The sequence below is a fragment of the Puntigrus tetrazona genome, chromosome 21, assembly GCF_018831695.1.
Source record: "Puntigrus tetrazona isolate hp1 chromosome 21, ASM1883169v1, whole genome shotgun sequence".
In the NCBI taxonomy this organism is placed as follows: Eukaryota; Metazoa; Chordata; class Actinopteri; order Cypriniformes; family Cyprinidae; genus Puntigrus; species Puntigrus tetrazona.
In genome coordinates this window covers 16,763,710-16,781,746 of record NC_056719.1, presented here as the reverse complement: position 1 = coordinate 16,781,746, position 18,037 = coordinate 16,763,710, and the positions used below count along the sequence as shown (strand labels likewise).

Below are 18,037 nucleotides of genomic sequence, written 5' to 3'. Positions count from 1 at the left end.
TTTTTTGTTGTTATCAATTATTGATTTTAACAACAAAAAAGTTACGGACTGCAGCTTTAACTTGTTTACTTGTATATTCAGCAGCATGGCAAGTTTATTTACACGACGATTATGAATATTGTTCAAGCTATATGGTATGGCATTTTCAGAAAGGAAATTTTAAAAGAGAAGAGAGAATTAGTGGGGAAAGATTAATTCATTTACTGCTAGTGAAAAATATGTAATCATGTCATCCATAAAAAGGTAACTGGAATCTGATCATGAGCATTTTAATATGTAATCTACTACAATCACAACTACTTTACTACCCAGCACTGATAGCGATCTTGGCCATCCAGACTTTATAAAATACTTCTTGAAACATGTAAAAATCCCTTCAAAGTCAGGCCGCAGCAGGCGTGTGCTGCCATTACAGTTTTACGTCTACGCAACCTGAAGATTAAGTCATATTAATTAAAAAATAATTATTCCTTGTTATGTCTGGCAGCTCTTCCTCACACATCCCACATATCTAATGATATTTTGATATGATGAGATACATGATAGATATGCTTCCTGTTTGAGATCACAGCTTAAACTATATGCGATACTAAATATGCATTTCTGTAAACATGAAACGACTGAAATACATGCAAAGGGTGAATATAACGTAGAATGTTCTGAGAAACACAGAGTTACTTCTGAAAAGTAATTTAATATACTGAACGTGTGCAAATATACAGCGGAACATCTTTAAAACAGTCATTGATATACAATAGTCTTCCTCATAGAAGGCAGGAAGTCGAAACACAACAAATACTTTATGTTTAAATATCCAGTAGCATAGTGAATAGAACTTTAATATTTCCTCAGGATAGCATCTCAACTCTTAAAACATTTATATGTACATGAACACATAAAGCTATATTTGAATTTACAAAGGTGAATCATTCTGTTATCTTTCACGACAACGTACGCGTTTCAGGAAGATATATACGTCTTAACTTCTCAATGTTCTACTTTATTCAAAACAAAAGCAAATATTTACAAGCCGATACTTTTAATATATTATTCCAGAAACTTTAACATGGCATTTGTCACAAACTAATTTAGATATAAAACATGACTGGGAAAAAAAGGTGCTTTAGGGACCATGTGACTGTACATAGCTATTTTTGCAGTGGGTCATGTTTGCTGCGATGGTAGTCGTGGGCTTGGAGCTTCTGAGGAGCTCCGTGGCTGAGATTCGCTCACCGCAACTAGCCTTGGCACTTCTTGTCCTTCTGAGAAAAGCCATGAAGTTGTCGTTTTGAGAACTGATTTTGGACGCTCCGCTGCCGAGTGTCTGAGTGCCCGGGTCACCCGGCTTGTTTTCAAAGGAGTCTTTGCGTCCCAGGAGCTTTCTTTTAGACCTGCAAAAAGGGAAAATGATATGAGTACAGAATTTAGAGGCCAACTACAAAACAAGACTGGAGCTGTACTGGAAACAACAGTACACTCTTAAAAATAAAGGTGCTTCATGATGCCATAGAGGAATGTTTTTTTTCTAAATGGCTGCATAAAGAACATCTTTAGTATACTCTTAAAAATAAAGGTGCTTAAAGGTTCTTCACAGCGATGCCATGGAAGAACCATTCAGTCAAACGTTCTTTAAAGAACCTTCTCCTTCTTAACTTTTTTTTTTTTAAATCTGAAGAACCTTCTTTTGCCACAAAGAACCTTTTGTGAAAGATTCCTTGTGGTGAAGAAGTTCACCCAAAATTTTGAGTTCTGTCATCATTTACTCATCCTCAGGCAGTTCCAAACCTGAATAAATTTATTTTTTGAACATAGTTTTCAAAAGGCGGTTTTGGGTCACTATGGAATACTATGGAAATCTATGGAGGCCCAAAACAGCCTGGTTGCAAAGTTGCTTCAAAATTTCTTCCTTTGTGTTCGTCAGAACAAAGAAATTCATACAGGTTTGGAACTGCTTGAGGATGAGTAAATGATGACAGAACTTTAACTTTTGGGTGAAATATTCCTTTAAGGTTCTTAATGGAACAAATTAGGCAAAAAGTTATATGGCATCGTGAAGCACCTTTATTTTTCAGAATGTATCTTTATGTTTCACAAACAGTTATTTGTTGCAAAAGATTCTGGTTCTGTAGCTTATGAAAATGTAATGAAGTGATGGTTCTTCAAAGAATATTCGACTGAATGGTTCTGGAACCAAAAATGGTTCTGCTATGCCATTGCTGTGAAGAACCATTTTAAGCACCTTTATATTTAAGGGTGCATTTTGTAGCAGTGCTAATTAACCTGTGAATTATGGTAAACAGGTCCTCCGTTGTTTGGGATTTGGACTTGTAAAGAAATACATCATCTTCCTCTCCTACCAGTTGTAGAGGTCCAAGGTCAGGCATTCGGTCCCTCTTCTCTACATCGTAAGTTGGCTGATCTGTATTAGTAACTGGATATGATGACATTTGGTACATTGCAGTAATTGAAAGATTAAATTAGGTCTATTACAGTTTTCTTACCTGGTGCATGAGAGTGCTCTTGCTCAATGACCATAGGGTAAGATGGAATGACGCCATATAGTGTAACATGATACTGACTCGCAGACATCGGAGACTTCGGGGACTTGAGTTTACTTGGAGACAAGGGGTCATCGGGGCTTTTCTGAGAAGCTGAGTTATAATAAAGTGAACTGTCCACAGCTGGTGTCTTCGTCAGAGGCGGTGGTGGGGCTCTTCGCTTCTTGGGAAGTTCATATTGGTTGGTTGTGTTGTAGGGGAGCACGTTTGGATTCTGTGGCTGATGGGACTCTCTCTGTGGAGAATGTCCTTCCAAAAAGTAGCAGTCCTTCTGCTGCTTCAGATGATGTGCTGGTACAGTCACTGTGGGTTTTACTTTGTTAATCATCGCGTAAATATCTTCCTGTTTCTCGCTGGGTTTGACTGCCGCCGGTTCTGGATCGGAAGCCGTTCCCAAACGTGGCTGAACCTTGGCATTGGGCGGCCACTTACTCCTCTGGGGCTTGGGAGCCACCGGAGGTTTGGCTTTTTGCTGATTTGTCGGGCTTAAAGAGATCTCCTCCTCTATCACGTCGACTGAAGCATCCTGCGCATTCTCAAGATCGGTGCTGCTAACCGAGCGCAAGCGTACATTGTTCAGATCCTCCTGAGTAACCATGGGCATGATCAACAAGCTGTTGCTCATCCTTTGCTTGGGTCTGGTGGCTTCGGTGCTGTCTGAGTAGCGGCGGTTTACTTTGGAAGGCTCTGGGTCAGGAGCGTGCTGCTGAGGTTCAGGGAGCTGAAGAGATAGCCTCGCGTTGCGGTTTCTCGCCCTTTGACCGGGAATAACGCTGGAAGGCTTATGGCGCATTCGGCCGCCCAGCTGAGAAGGTCCTGAGGACAGGACTGATTGAGTGGGTGTTTCGCATTGGCTCGCATAGCCACTCGATGGCGAGTTCGACCCGAAGCGTTTGGAAGGAGAAGAGATGGAAGGCTGGGAGGGTGAGGAGTGGGAAGAAGACGGGGATGTGTTTATTTCATAACTATTAGGGGTACCTTCCTTTATTGGGGTTGCCACTAAGCCCGACTTGCAGGGTTCGCTGGATCGAAGCTCATTTAGAGCTCGGTGACTGGAGGAAGCGCTCTTCAGTGTCTTGCTGGGTGCTTCAGCTGTCGGTTTCTTGCTGACTTTACCGACTTCTTGCTTTGAGGTTGGAATGAGATCTGGCAGTATCATGACGTTTTGGGCGTCTTTTTTCAAAGGAAGCCCCTGTAATTTGTGCTCGGCTGCGAGTCTTTGCAGAGACACTGTTCGCACAGGTGGAGCCGGTTTCCTTGTGGACTTCTTAAGGACGATGCTCCGAGATCTAGATCGCGGCACGGCATCCGGGAGTCGATCTCCTCTCCTGGTGGAGGTGCTGTCGCTGCCGCTGTCCTCCGAGCTGCTGCTGGGATAAGAAAGTGCATAGCTTTCGCACCGACGCCGAGCCACGGCAGGGTTGGAGTTGACGGTGGTGGAAAGTGACAAGGAGCGTCTGTGGAGCTCTATGTTGCTGGCCGGTCGACTCCTACGCTCTTTCCTCACGCAGTCTTTATCTCGTCTTATCACCGCAGCAGAGTTAGTGGGTGATGCCTGGCTCGGCTCCTCTGGATCCTGGAACTGTGGAGGGGGTTTGATCACGTCAGGTGCCGTCAGGAAGGAGTTCACGCTATCATCCCACTCGGATGAAAAGGTTGAAACGTTCGGGCCACGCCAGCCTTGGGCAGAGCAAACCAAGGTTGTGTTTTCCATCTTCGATTTTGGTTCAGCACTTTCCCATGAATCTGTTGCAGAGATATTCCATTAGCTCCTTCAAGCTTGACATGCACAACCTGGGGCGACAGAAAGAATAATTCATTGCAGGGCTGTGATGCTACACAATAAAGGCAAATATCTTTCCCACTCATCACTGTCCGAATACTTTAAACAGAGTGGACTAAAAAGTGTGGAAGAGAAAATCTGCCCATCTTGGTCTTTGTTTGGCACATGAGTGGGTGTTTGCCATGGCAACAGTTACCTGTTAATCCATATAAAGACAGAATGCAGACTCAAGAGAAATCTTGACTGTATTTCCACATCGCAATTGGCGATGGACAATGAGAAACATGACTGCTTTGATGAAGTCATTGTATATCAAAGGTAGTACAACAGCTAACTTTTCTGTGTAATACATACTATATGGAGCCACCATGTTATTTTTTTTAATTAATTAATGCTCAGATGAGAGTTGGAAGTCCAAAACAGGCTGGGGTCACGTTTTATTTTAAGATTCCATTCTTGCTATTAACAAACCATTAACTACAAGTATTGTCTTAATAAACCTGCTGCTTATTAATAGTTATTAAAGTAGTTGTTAAGTTTAGGCATTGGATAGGATTAAGATGTAGAACATGGTCATGCAGAATATATGCTTTATAAGTACTAATAAACAACCAATATGTTAATAATAGGCATGCCAATAAGTAACAAGTAAATAGTGAGGATTGTAAATAAATGAAAAGGAAATCTATGCTTTGCCAGTCTTGGAAAAATGGGCATTTGAAGTTGTGATTTTGTCAATTCCATTTGTTATATACCTCCCCTCCCCAATCTTGTGCAGCCCAAGGGGCCTTGGGCGAAAATATTTATTAATATACTATTAAGTGATGATGTCATGCTATGCCTCTTTCCTTGAAAAATAACAAAACCAGATATGAACGCATACAGAATATTCACACTTAGAAAATGACAAATTATTCAAAACTGGAGTCCATTTATCCATTTAAAATCCCTAGTGTCTCAGTCTGCCAAACACACCACCATCTATGTGAATGCATTCATTGTATTCACTTAAAACAGAGTCAGGCCATTACTAACAATATTTAAAAACGCAAGAACCTCTTTAAAACATGACAGATGCCGTATATCGAAGAGAAGAAATACAAAGTAAGGAATAGAAAATACAAAGACTGCATCTAAAACTGAATGTTTTTGCAATCAAAAGACCTGTGGAGTGTCCCAAGCTTCTTGCTGAGAAGGACGCCATCAACCTGATGCGCGCTCTGAAAATGATACCAAATGTTTACACCTTTTCTATTGCTCAAACCTCGACAACCTGTCGCTCTGTGTTAATAATCGGTGGTTGTCACGAGCGCCGTTACCAAAGGAATCGTCAAATCGTCTGGAATTCAGATGAACAAAAAAAGCGCACGTCTTGCTCCTCACATGCTCCTGCGTGTGCATTGTGACGTTGCTGCTGGCGGCCAGAAATATGTACGTTTTGTAACCCTACTGATGTGCATAACACTCATGACGGGTTGAAACAACTCTGCAAAATCCAAGGCTACACGAACCCGTTAAAGAAACTGCGAAGTTGCATGACCAAAGTCAGAGGTCACAACACACAATACTGCAGCAGAGGACAGACGTCACAGACAAAGGCATGGCATCGACAAACCTTTAAATGCAGTAAAGCACATTTCCCAGATCTCTGAGGATGGCCAAACCCAATCGTCCTCAAAATCGTACCCTTCGTCTTACCTTTCATTCGCCCTGGAGACCGAGCCGTGCCGTGTGATGCTGTTCCCACTCTATCGCTGTCTCTCTCTAGCTCGCTGCTCTGGCTCAACGCATTCACATGCTGTTACCATGACGATAGGAAGTGGGCTGCTTGCTTCCTCTCTGAGTTCAAGTTCGTTGAATGCTGAGTGAGGAGAGAGAGAGAGAGAGAGAGAGAGAGAGAGAGACATTATATAAACACCAAATCCTCAGAGACACTGGAAAATTCACTGTGCTGCTTGTCAAAAACAGCTACATACCCAGCCATAAGTCAGAATCCACAACGGCAGCAGATTTTCATCTAAAATGAATTTTCAGTATAATCGACTGCAACCTGTATTATATTATCAATCATACCGCACCTGCATGGATTAGCAATTATCAGATAGGGCGCAGTTGATATCAGGAATAATGTTATGTAACATTTAGTCTGCGAGCAAATGAGTAGGACCAGACCAATGCAGTGATTGTTTCGACGAAACAGACAGTCCTCAGTTTGTGCAGCATTGCAGTACGGCATGAAAACAACTCAAAAAAGATTGCAGTCACAGTGATGCTTCTCATGCATATCACTGCAGGTGTCGATTTGAAGTCAGATCCACCCGTTTTCAGGAACCCTGCGAAAGCCACCATTTACCATTGTTCTGCATTTTCCACATTTCAACAACAGAGGTGGTGTGAGTGCATGTTTGAAGAGGTGTGAAATATATAATCATTCCGTATTACACAACTCGGTTGCATAACAAGCCAGTTTGATCGTAAAACTTCGTGTGGTAATACTCGGCGTAGCCTTGCACTTAGCATGAGCGAGCCTCAGACCTGGAGCGCTTGAGGACGTTACTATTAGTACGGAGGGTCAAACGGGGTGATGTATAATCATAGACTGTAACGGCTGCTGTAATCACGGATGCCTCGTCCAATTCGATTTATATAATCATGTAAGGAGATCTAAGAAAAGAATTCACATACAGCTGGTTGAACTACAAGGTTAGTTAAGTGTTGACTGATGAGATACACGTAAATGCTGTGGCCAATAACTTCATTTTCTGTGTAGCCCATCCTAAGATGGTCAGTTTGTGCCTGACAGAGAGGTCCATCGTAAGGCAGAGATGTTGGGGGTTCATCCTAGTGAAGGCCGTCGTGAAAGGCACAAGCATTGAACCCCTTCGTTCGAAGTCTTTGGCCATTGAAGCATACCAGATGGGAAGGTTATTTTTAAAAGTAATGCATTCAAATATCGTTACTCCCTAAAAAGTAATACTTAGTTACTTTTTTATGAAAAGCAATGCACTGCAATATTGTGTTTTCCATAAAAAGGAAATTAATTACTTAGCAATGCATTACAATATTAAACATAACTCATTTCTTTACTTAGTTACCTTCAATGAAAAGTAATGCATTACAATATTGCATCACTCCAACAAAATTAACTGCTTTACACAGTTACTTTTTATGGAAAGTAATGCACTGCAATATTGCGTTATTCCATAAAAATGAGCTTTATTTGCTAGGTGTACACAAAAACACAAAGAATGTGTTTTTAAATTGCAATATTGCGTTACTCCAGAAAAGTAACAAGCAATTAAGAGGAAAGAAACATAAATGTAACATTTATCTAATGTCATTTTTGCTTGTTAATATGCTTGAATTGCAACATCAAAGATCAGTAGTAGTGGCTTGCATTAAGAGCTTGAATGTTCAATGTTTTATTTCCAATAATTAAATTTCAGTGCATGGCCTCGGTCACGGGTGCTGTCCCGTAGTTGACATCATTCTAAAAACTGTCACCAAAGCCACAAACAAAACAAGAGACACTCCCTTAAAATAGAGGAAGCAGATTTGCTCAAGTGCACAGTGACAGGAAACACAAAGCTTGGTTTCTAGATTGCATGAAAAGGGGGAGAAGTAATGGCCAAAATCAAGAAAGGACCTGAGGAGGATCTGAAACCACAAAATATAAGGACTACGCCCAAGAACAGCAGCTTTATTAATCAGAATTTGTTTGTTTGGCTTGCACTAAAGGAATAAAACCCGAATGATGATTTTTGCTAAAGTTCAGTTAACATAAAAAAGTCTGTATGTAAGTGAAATAAGAAAAAAATTAGATTTTCATAATTTAAGTAAAAATATAATTTAATCTATGTATCTATCTATCTATCTATATATATATATATCTATCTATCTATCTATCTATCTATCTATATATATATATATATATATATATATATATATATATATATATATATATATATATATATATATGTATAGGCAGATAGATAGATATTTAAATTTATATTTTAAAAGTAGATTTAAGATTAATATTGTTTTAATTTTGATTTCAAGACCCATTCACTTAAATAAAAAGGACAAATTCAAACATAGGGTGCAAAAATAAATTGTGTGAGATGATAATATCCTTTCCCTCAATGTATAATCTGAATGATTATAAAATACCATGAGATGCCGATGTTTGCAGTTGAGTTTTTTATTTTTTTTTTGTAAGGTCAGCATCACAAGAAAACTACAGTGATAAACAAAATAAAAAGGCTTGGTTAGGGCTAGGGCTTCTGTGGTCTGATGCTTGACTGGGTGTTTTTGTTTTTTAGTTTCTTGCCATGATACCAAAGCTGGTGGTTGTTAGGGTGTTTTTAATATTTTTAGTCAACTAGGATATCCAGGTCCCCCACAACGGGACACGTCTGAAGACCAGTGATAATGGTTCTGACTAAATGTTTTTGTGGTTGTTCTCAGTTTTCTCAAACACTTACAGTACAGACAGGGTGCAAAAACAAGTCTATTTTAAAACAATCTGGATTAATACTCACATATGCATAAAAATACTGCTAGATTAGTTAGCGAATCAGTAACTGGGTCACATTTGGTATTAATTTGTGTTGTGATGAAACAGAGCCAGAGAGATGCCACTTTTCAGATTTTCTCAGGAATACTTTCACTCAGAAATGAACGTTTTCTGACCCTCAGACCATCCAAAATGTAGATTCGTTTCTTCATTGGAACCAAGTTGGAGAAACGTAGCGTTCGGTCGCTTGTTCACCTACGGATGCTCTGCAGTGCATGGGTGCCGTCGGAATGTTTGGACTCATTCTCCATTGCGACGGCACCCATTCACTGCTCACGGAATCCACTGGTGAGCAAATGAGAAATGCTACACGTCTCAACATATATAGACATATGTGTCTTGGATGGTCTGAGGGTGAGTTCATTTTCAGCAGATTTTTTATTTTGAGAGAACCGTTCCTTTAAAAAACAAAAAAGACTGAAATATCTGAGACTGTAAGATTGCATAATATGTGGTTTTCATTAAGTCGGACAAGAGAGTGATTCAGCCACCCGCGGGAAATACATCAAATTACACTATAAGCATATATATATATATATATATATATATATATATATATATTGGATATATATACTCAGTGACTAAAAGACAAACATTTTATTTTACTGGGGTGTGGGCGCCTTGGATTGTAGCATATTCTCAGATGGATTAATTCTGCTCCCAACTTCCTCTTCGTAATGTGTGGAATCTATTAATATCCGTAAAAGGAATACTAAAAATATTCATTTGATACGTCAAACGAACGGCTGGAATGACTGAGCTGAAATTTCAATATTTAATGGCAAAAGTGTGAAACAAGGCCAAAATATATCGGTCAGCGTGCATTTCTCTTGTATATTTACCAGCCAAAACAATAATTGTTGAAGCCTTTGCTCAAGAAGAAGTGCCTTGGACTTTTTTTCTGATCTTTAGAGTAAAGCATCTTTGCCTTTAAGGTCTACGTCTTCATGCTTTCAGAATGAAATCTTCTCGAAAAACTCTGTTGATTTGGACATTTTCTACTACAGGAATGCTTTGCTATTGTAATTGAATGCTGATGACATTTATGAATGTATAATATGTTATTGTAGGTGGATTCCTCCTAAACGCTCCTGACAAATAAAAAGAAGCCATTTGAGCACATTAGCTTCATCAGACAGCCCTGGCTATAATTGAATGTGACTTTGCTGCCATCTGGCTTCAACTCCATCCACTACAATCAGCACCATGGCCAGCACCAGCACCATTATTTCAAATACAGTTTCAGTATTAATAAACATTACTTACTGGTCTGTTTAATGTTGAGCAGCTTTCAGATTGTCGTCTAATTAATTAACAACAAAAAAAAAGTTCCATGAAAGATTCATATATATTGAGTATATATATTTGAAATGTATATTTATTCTTTATTTGGCCATATGAGGATATTTGAGAAAATGCTGGTGATAAAAAGCTCCTTATAGCATGTTTTACTTGTTTCACTGTAATATGGACGTTTGCTTTCAAACAGGTCTTGTTTTACTGTTTTTGTGGTAACGTTTCTTTGATTGGAGTTAACTGGGTAACCGAATGCTGTCAAAACAAGCAATAAGATAATGGGGGACTGATTTGACTAATATGACAAGATAGTTAGCCAAGAAGACTAGTTAAGTCCAACTAGCTTTAGTTGAGACACAAACTTCCTCAGCGTAAAACTAATATATACTATTTACAGTTAAACCATTGAAATAGGCTACAGATTATATTATGTTTATACTGAAAAATGCATGGGTCAAAATTATCGATTTTTCTTTTAGGCCACAAATCATTAGGGTATTAACGTCATATCCCATGAAGATATTTTGCAAATTTCCTACCGTACAATTTTTTATTTTATTGGTAGGCTGTATGCATCGCTTCATTTGGACAACTTTAAAGGCACTTTTCTCAACATTCTCACTCAGACTCCAGATACATCCAAGATATTCAAATAGTTGGCCGAATGCTGTCCTATTCTAACAAACCACACAGAATCAAGCTCATTTCAGCTTTCAGATGTTGTGGAAAAATGACCCTTACGACTGGTTTTGTGGTCATTGGTAACATATAAGTCACAGCAGTTAAACGTAATTCCGTTTCAAGTCTACTTTTGTTTTGTGTTTGTTTGCATTGTTTATCAGCTGTTTGGACTCATTCTGACGGCACCCGTTCACTGCTTACGGAATCCACTGGTGAGCAAATGAGAAATGCTACACGAAATATATAGACATATATGTCATTTTCAGCAGATTTTTAATTTTGAGAGAACCGCTCCTTTAAAAACCAAAAAACTGACCCTTACGACTGGTTTTGTGGTCATTGGTAACATATAAGCCGCAGCAGTTAAACTTAATTCCGTTTCAAGTCTACTTTTACCTCACAGTTTTGTGTGCAGTTTATTAGAGTGTAGGCTAATGCTAGTTTTCCCGCTTCGGGTCGAGCCGCTCACGTGTTGACGTCAGAGTTCTCTCCGGTCGCGTCGCGTCGCGTTCGATGGGCGGCGTTGCGCTCGTGGAAGCGAGGGCTGCGCTTTATTTCTGCACACACGCTCTGAATCATATCGCGGTCCGAGCTCTTGACGTCAGCTGCGCGAGTCACCCCGGCGACCAATCAGATGCGAACAGGCAGGCGCCGCTGTCTGTGAACTGCCAACGCGTTATGAGCGGAATGACAAGCCGAGGCTGAACGCTGCCCAGGTAAGAAACCTTGAAGCCAATGAGCGGAGAAAAAGAGAGAGAGAGAAAAAACATTGCAATGGCAAACAAATAAAAATAAAAACAACAGACGCAAGCCGATGTACAATTTCACCCACGTCTTCTTTTTTTTAATCCCCAAAAAGATGCGCTTGGCATGGGATGCTTTCCTGAGCCTCATCTATTCTTCATCTTCACTTGATGGAAGAGGGATGGAGAAACAAGATCGCTCTGTGGTTGGTACCGGTCTTTTGTTGCGAAATATTTCACAGTGATTTACAGCAAATGCATTCACTTGCGTTAAGAGCATGGGTTATCAGCTCAGTGGCGGTGGAGATGTCTGAATGAAGTGCAGCTCCTCGTTTTTTCCGTGCAGCGGAGGGCTAAAAATGGAAATTGTCTAAAAATAGATCACTCCTCTTTTCAATATGCCGTGAACTATGTTAACAGATCTGTGATGGATGTTGAAAATCCGGTTCGCTTTTCTTGTGTAACCTCGTATATTTCCGGTGATCTTTAAGTCACATTTATTTCTGTAGCACTTTATGCACCATATCTAATTTTTTTAACATTAATAAACAGAAATAACAGCGTTTATGTTTGTAAAAATGAACTGATTATTAATTGAATGTATAAAACAGAAAATAGTGCCAATATTCAGCTTTAGTGTCATTATTCGAGTGTTGATTTGATTAAGATAAAAAACGTTTAGTATCATTGTTAAGATGAGTTTTAATTAAAGCTTAACTTTTGTACACATCGGACATGACAGTGCTGGTAAAGCAATAATCACATCCACATATTGATTGCATTTATATATTCCATTAATTCAAAATAAATAAACAGTATGCACACATCTATGTAAACAAAAACTTTTATTTTAGATATGATTAATTGTGATGAAGGCCTATCTATCTATCTATCTATCTATCTATCTATCTATCTATCTATCTATCTATCTATCTATCTATCTATCTAATCTTGAGTCTGCTTAAGGATGCACGATATTGGATTTTTGCCAATAACCGATATGCCGATATTTTTAATCTCATTTTGGCCGATGCCAATAAATTTTCTTTTGCTTGGAAAAAAAGTCTCTCCAAAACATTTTTTAAAAATTTTGTGGAGATTTTTTAACACGAACCTATTTGTTAGAATTAAATAAATAACACTGAAGGTTTTTTGAAAGTACACTAACTAAATATCAATAAGCTAAAAATAGCTATAAATAAACTATTTATGCATTTCCCCCCAGAAAGATGCAGCATTAACCCCCGGCATTTTATTCTAAGAGTTAACATTTGTAGATCTAAAAAAAATCTTTTAGAGTTTATGATTGGATAAAAAAATAAAACATATCACACGTTAATGAATATATGATTATATATACAATTATTTATTTTACAATTAACAATTGTGATGGGTTTTTTTTTTCATGTAAGCTATAGCTTCCGTCTGACCTTTGTTTATGACACCAATTACTGCTTTATTTGTGTAAGTATTTTACTTTTAATTTAATTAGAACTAGGCCTTATCGTATTAGAACTCGTTAGTAAGAGGACATTAGGACCCGGGGGAGTCTGTCGCTGCGACCAGTGCACAGTGGGTTACCGATTAAATGCAGCAACCCACAACAGTCAATCTATTTATCATTAAGACAAAACTTTGCTTCGAGAACGTTCAACACTGCTGACATGATCTAAACTCTAGCGCACCCTGAGCACACGTGAGTTAATCTATCGACATAAATGTTTACATTTAAAGCCATAATCGGCCGATTACGATAATATTGTGCACCCCTAATATATACATGATAAATGAACACAGTACACAAACATATTATGTCAACATAAACGTCTATTTTGGATGTGATGAATCATTTGAGAGCACAACTTTTTATCTCTCTATATATGTATTAGGGCTTGGCAATATATCGCACGATATATTCAGTAAAGCCACTTCTTTGATAAGCGGTAAATCTCCATCATCTGTTTTTTGAACGGAGTGCCAGTTAATACACAGAGCCTTAGATCACTGACAAGCCACGCGATATCGGGTTCGGTATCGCCAATGAATCGCGTAGCTTGTATTAACTGTCGCTCCATTTGAAAACAGATGATGGAGATTTGGCGCAAATCAAAGCATGACTATATTGCGCGAGATATCCATCGAATGCACTCTTGTCTCCCTGACTCTGCTGTTTGTCTCGTTTCCAGTGATTCACCCTCCTGCTGTAGCAATGAGTAACCTGCTCCAAAACACTTCTCTTCTGAACTGGGATGGATCAGAAGGAAGAAACACGTCGTCTGCCCCGTCCTGGGAGCTGGAGCCGGTGCCCGCCTTCGTCAACCCGTGGGACGTCCTGCTGTGCGTGACGGGCACGCTCATGTCCTGCGAGAACGCGGTGGTGATCGCTCTGATCGCTTACACGCCCACCCTAAGAGCGCCCATGTTCGTCCTCATCGGGAGTCTAGCGTTCGCCGACCTCCTGGCCGGCCTGGGCCTGATCCTCAATTTCATCGTGACCTACATAATTGATTCGGGATTCGTCACGCTGCTGTCGGCGGGGCTCCTCATCACGGCCTTCTCGGCGTCCGTGCTCAACATCCTCGCGATCACCGTGGACCGTTACCTGTCGCTGTACAACGCGCTAACGTACCACACCGAGGGCACGGTGACGTTCACTTACGTCACGCTCGTGCTGATGTGGGTCATCAGCACCGCGCTCGGCTCGCTCCCCGTCCTGGGCTGGAACTGCTTGGAGGACGAGAGCACGTGTAGCATCTGCCGGCCGGTGAACAAGAACAACGCCGCGGCTCTCGCCGTGTCCTTCCTCCTGGTCTTCGCTCTCATTCTGCAGCTGTACCTTCAGATCTGCAAGATCGCTTTCCGGCACGCTCAGCAAATCGCCGTGCAGCGTCAGTTTATGACTACCTCGCACTCGTCTTCCACCACCAAGGGGGTCTCCACCCTCACCACCATCCTGGGCACTTTCGCCTTCTGTTGGATCCCTCTCGCCATGTACTCGCTGGTAGCGGACACCCGATCACCTGTGATCTACACCTACGCTACGGCTCTTCCGGCCATCTGCCACTCCATCATCAACCCCATGATATACGCGTTCAGGAACCCTGAAATTCTCCGGTCTTTGAGGATCGCTTGTTGCTGGTGCATGCCTTACAGTTTCACCATGCGACCCAGGACACCCAGCGACGTGTAGCGTCTTCAGATTAAAGCACAGTTTTGGAGGCGGCCTGTCTGTGAAGCACACGCGATCCACATATTGTAATCCAGTGGAGTGGGTGAATATTTCTTTATTTGGCCCATTTGGTAGCTCTTCATAGCATTGTGTCCATGTTACATGTACGGTATTTGACATGTTACTATGATTAACTGGCCATTCGAATAAACGTCACGTTTAACTTCCTCACGGTAAGGGACATGGCGATGGTAGAAAGTTAGATTGGGTGAAAATTTAGGTGCTTTTGTGCTTCTCAATTATCGAGAATAATATGAGGTTGGAGGATAAACTATATATTAATGTTTTGCATTTTCTCACAAAGCTTTAAATGTTATATTTGCTTGATATCTTTCACATATTTCGCATTCGCTCACAAAATGTTGCGTTCACTCTCAAGACTTCCTATGTTTGCTTGCAAAAACCTTTATGACAGAAATAATGTGGGGTGGGAAGAAAGACTATATTTCAATGTTTTCGTGTTCTTACAAGACTTACATTTCTAAGAGAACATCTGCATTCGCTCCCAAAACATTTGCTTATTACTGAATAATTTTGCATTCATTTGTTAAACTTTGGGGTTCAACACTTTTGCGCTTAGAACCGCCGCATTCGCTCGAAAAACTTTTGCGGCGGAAATAAGATCGTTTTGGAGAAAACTAATTATTTCGGTACTCTTGTGAGAGAATAAAAAGTTCCTGGTGGAAATGTAATAGTTTTAGTGAGACAATGCAAGAGGCGTAAGGTTTCTCAGGAGAATGAGTTGATTTTGCGAGAGAAAACAAACACTTCTTACCATCTACTTTCTTCCATCGCCGTGTCCCCTCAAGGGCTTTGTACTGACTGACAACAAAAAAAAACTTGCAAGTTGCTTTACACCACAGTACAAATGTAAAAACAAAAAACTATAATGGTTTATGACATACTGTGTAATGACTGTACTGGGCAGATAATCTGTGGTTGTCAGGGTTGTTTCCAAGCCCTTGAGTTCAGACACTGGCGTATGTTCCTAATATAAAGCAAATATAAAAAAATGGGAGACTGAATGTACAATAAACGATGATTGTTGTTTGTGTGCCAGATATACAGGATACCTACAGTACTGTACAGTGAACCACAGCTACAGTACAAATACAATCTGCTGCTGGTTAATTCGACAAAATACTAGAATGCAGAAAAACAACACTGCACTTCAGTACTATCAAAAGACAGCTTAATTACAAAGAGGTCCAAATAATTACACATGAACTATTTTATACTCAGAATGTGAGCACGCAGTAACAAGAACACTGTAATGCAAAGATTGACCTGCCATTTCTGTAGGGATGTTTGGTGGCATTGATATAAATTGACGTTTTTGAATGCATTAAGACAGTACTCCAGTGCTGGAGTTAATCAGACAGATACAGATAACATCGTCATCAAAAGGGTATATATAGGCCTGTAATTATCAAAATGTAGCATACACATTGCACTGTTGTCTGTAAGCACTGTGGTATGCTTGCATCTTACAAATCGTCCCCTTAAAAGGTTAACTAATTTATTACCATCAAACTAATCACTGTACAAATATTCCATTGGTGTGCCGTTCAGTTCCTGGTCGTTTCTGAACAGCGATTCATTTATAACAGCAGAACACGTGTCAAAGTAGACGATTATTTAAATCTTATTCCATCACGTCTGGGTTTAGGTTCTCTACATTATTTCTAATACGCTGATATATATTGATGTGATCTTCCAGGCGTATTTTCTACCATACAAACAGACATAGAGATAATCGTTTTCCGTAGCGCACTATTGATCGCTTGCACATTTCATTGATGCCGACATCAATCAAATGACCTAAATGGTGTTGTGTGAATGTGTGGTTCGGTACGCCTTATCTGCACTTGCTTTAAATGTCGCAAACATTAGCTGCGTTTGTATCCACAGTCGTTTTCAGTAGGACGCGGGGGCCCGCTTGGAAAACATCGGTATCATCTACTAAAAACGCGTAGATCATCAGCATCTTCTAGTAGAGGCAGCCAAAGAAACAAACTTGACATGTTGGACTCACTGAGCTTGAATGAAACTACTGTGTTACGTTATGGTATAAAATGTCTACATGTCTGAATGTACTGTGATAAAAGTTTCACTTGAGCAGCTGTGATTGTCTCGGACTTTAACTTCGTAAGACGGCGTAACAAAAAATACTGGTCTTTATACACGACATCGTCACGTTGCCATTATTTTCTGTCCAACATTTATATAGAAGTATATTTTTGTACTTGATTAGAAAGTTGCACTCTTTGTGTGTTGAGCCGAGTTGTATTGAGATGGGTCCCATTAATAGCATGTCACGGTGTCATTGATCTCTGTCCAGCAGTTACTCCAGAAACCTGTGTGGAATTTAATACTAGCCTACTGCTTACTGCACAGTGTTAGTGTTTCTCAACTTTTATCGACTTCAAGGCCCCCCTTCGTTCGAGACGATATTCAGAGGCCCTTTTAGCTAAGCTGATGTGCATCTGATACTTCAGTTGTAACGATAATAAATGCATCTAAAAAGATCTCAGCGTAATGTTGCACATGTTTCTTTTCTTTAGCATTTTAATTAAAACCGCTGTTTTGGGAGTGGTTCGTGGGCATGAAATTATTCGAAAAAGGCTTATTGATTTTTACGACAACTGCACATGTACAACCGGGGATGCATTATTGGGTGATGCCAAGCTTCACGACTTTACAATTGGAGCAAGATTAAAGGTATAGTTCTCCCAAAAATGATAATAAACTATAAACTATTCTCCCCGAAAGCATCCTAAGTGTATATGACTTTCTTCTTTCAGACGAACACAATCAGAGTTTTAAAACATGCATCCTGGCTCTTCCAAGCTTGGTAATGCTGGTGGATGGTGGCCATTGTTTCGAAGCTCCGTAAATCGGATATATACGGATTTATGGCCCCTGAAGAAGACTGATGGCTTTTTGTAACAAAAATTATTCTTGTCTTCTTCTCTGCCTTCTGACTCGACGTACGATGTATGACGAAAGTTGCATCATACGTCAGGTCAAGGGTCAGCCGGAAAGACCTTCAAAGAGTTTCATTTGCTAACCTTATAACATTGATCTATTTACGATGGCAAATTTCACACACTTGAACTGCGTGGGGCAAAAACTCACAAAACTACATACAGTTGCTCAAAATTAATCTTT

At 40.0% G+C, this 18,037-nt stretch overlaps 2 protein-coding genes across 7 annotated transcripts; one reads left to right on the top strand and one right to left on the bottom strand.

The window, feature by feature from the left end:
• Window positions 1-674: 674 nt before the first annotated feature.
• On the bottom strand, window positions 675-11,500 carry si:ch73-362m14.2 (NHS-like protein 2). Of its 6 annotated transcripts, none has more exons than XM_043221868.1 (5): window positions 11,364-11,500; window positions 6,040-6,202; window positions 2,502-4,352; window positions 2,281-2,431; window positions 675-1,391 (listed from the first exon to the last, which is right to left on the bottom strand). In XM_043221868.1, the coding sequence occupies exons 3-5, from the start codon at window positions 4,270-4,272 to the stop codon at window positions 1,124-1,126; spliced, it is 2,190 nt and encodes a 729-aa protein (XP_043077803.1). In that variant the 5' UTR covers window positions 4,273-4,352; window positions 6,040-6,202; window positions 11,364-11,500; the 3' UTR covers window positions 675-1,123. The 6 variants fall into 6 exon arrangements, with proteins under 6 accessions (XP_043077803.1, XP_043077804.1, XP_043077802.1 ...); XM_043221869.1 differs by having other exon boundaries at window positions 5,957-6,202; window positions 11,291-11,424; XM_043221867.1 differs by having other exon boundaries at window positions 11,291-11,424.
• Window positions 11,501-11,563: 63 nt separating this feature from the next.
• On the top strand, window positions 11,564-17,394 carry gpr185a (G protein-coupled receptor 185 a). The gene is made up of 3 exons (XM_043221873.1): window positions 11,564-11,610; window positions 11,754-11,843; window positions 13,824-17,394. The coding sequence occupies exon 3, from the start codon at window positions 13,847-13,849 to the stop codon at window positions 14,825-14,827; it is 981 nt and encodes a 326-aa protein (XP_043077808.1). The 5' UTR covers window positions 11,564-11,610; window positions 11,754-11,843; window positions 13,824-13,846; the 3' UTR covers window positions 14,828-17,394.
• Window positions 17,395-18,037: the final 643 nt, after the last annotated feature.

Excerpts from the sequence above, each read along its gene's own strand:
- si:ch73-362m14.2 (XM_043221868.1), bottom strand. The coding sequence starts at position 4,272 with ATGGAAAACACAACCTTGGTTTGCTCTGCCCAAGGCTGGCGTGGCCCG. Across the intron at positions 2,432-2,501 it reads AGAGCACTCTCATGCACCAG|TTACTAATACAGATCAGCCA; the intron begins GTAAGAAAACTG and ends CATCATATCCAG. Across the intron at positions 1,392-2,280 it reads CTGTTTACCATAATTCACAG|GTCTAAAAGAAAGCTCCTGG; the intron begins GTTAATTAGCAC and ends CCCTTTTTGCAG.
- gpr185a (XM_043221873.1), top strand. The coding sequence starts at position 13,847 with ATGAGTAACCTGCTCCAAAACACTTCTCTTCTGAACTGGGATGGATCA.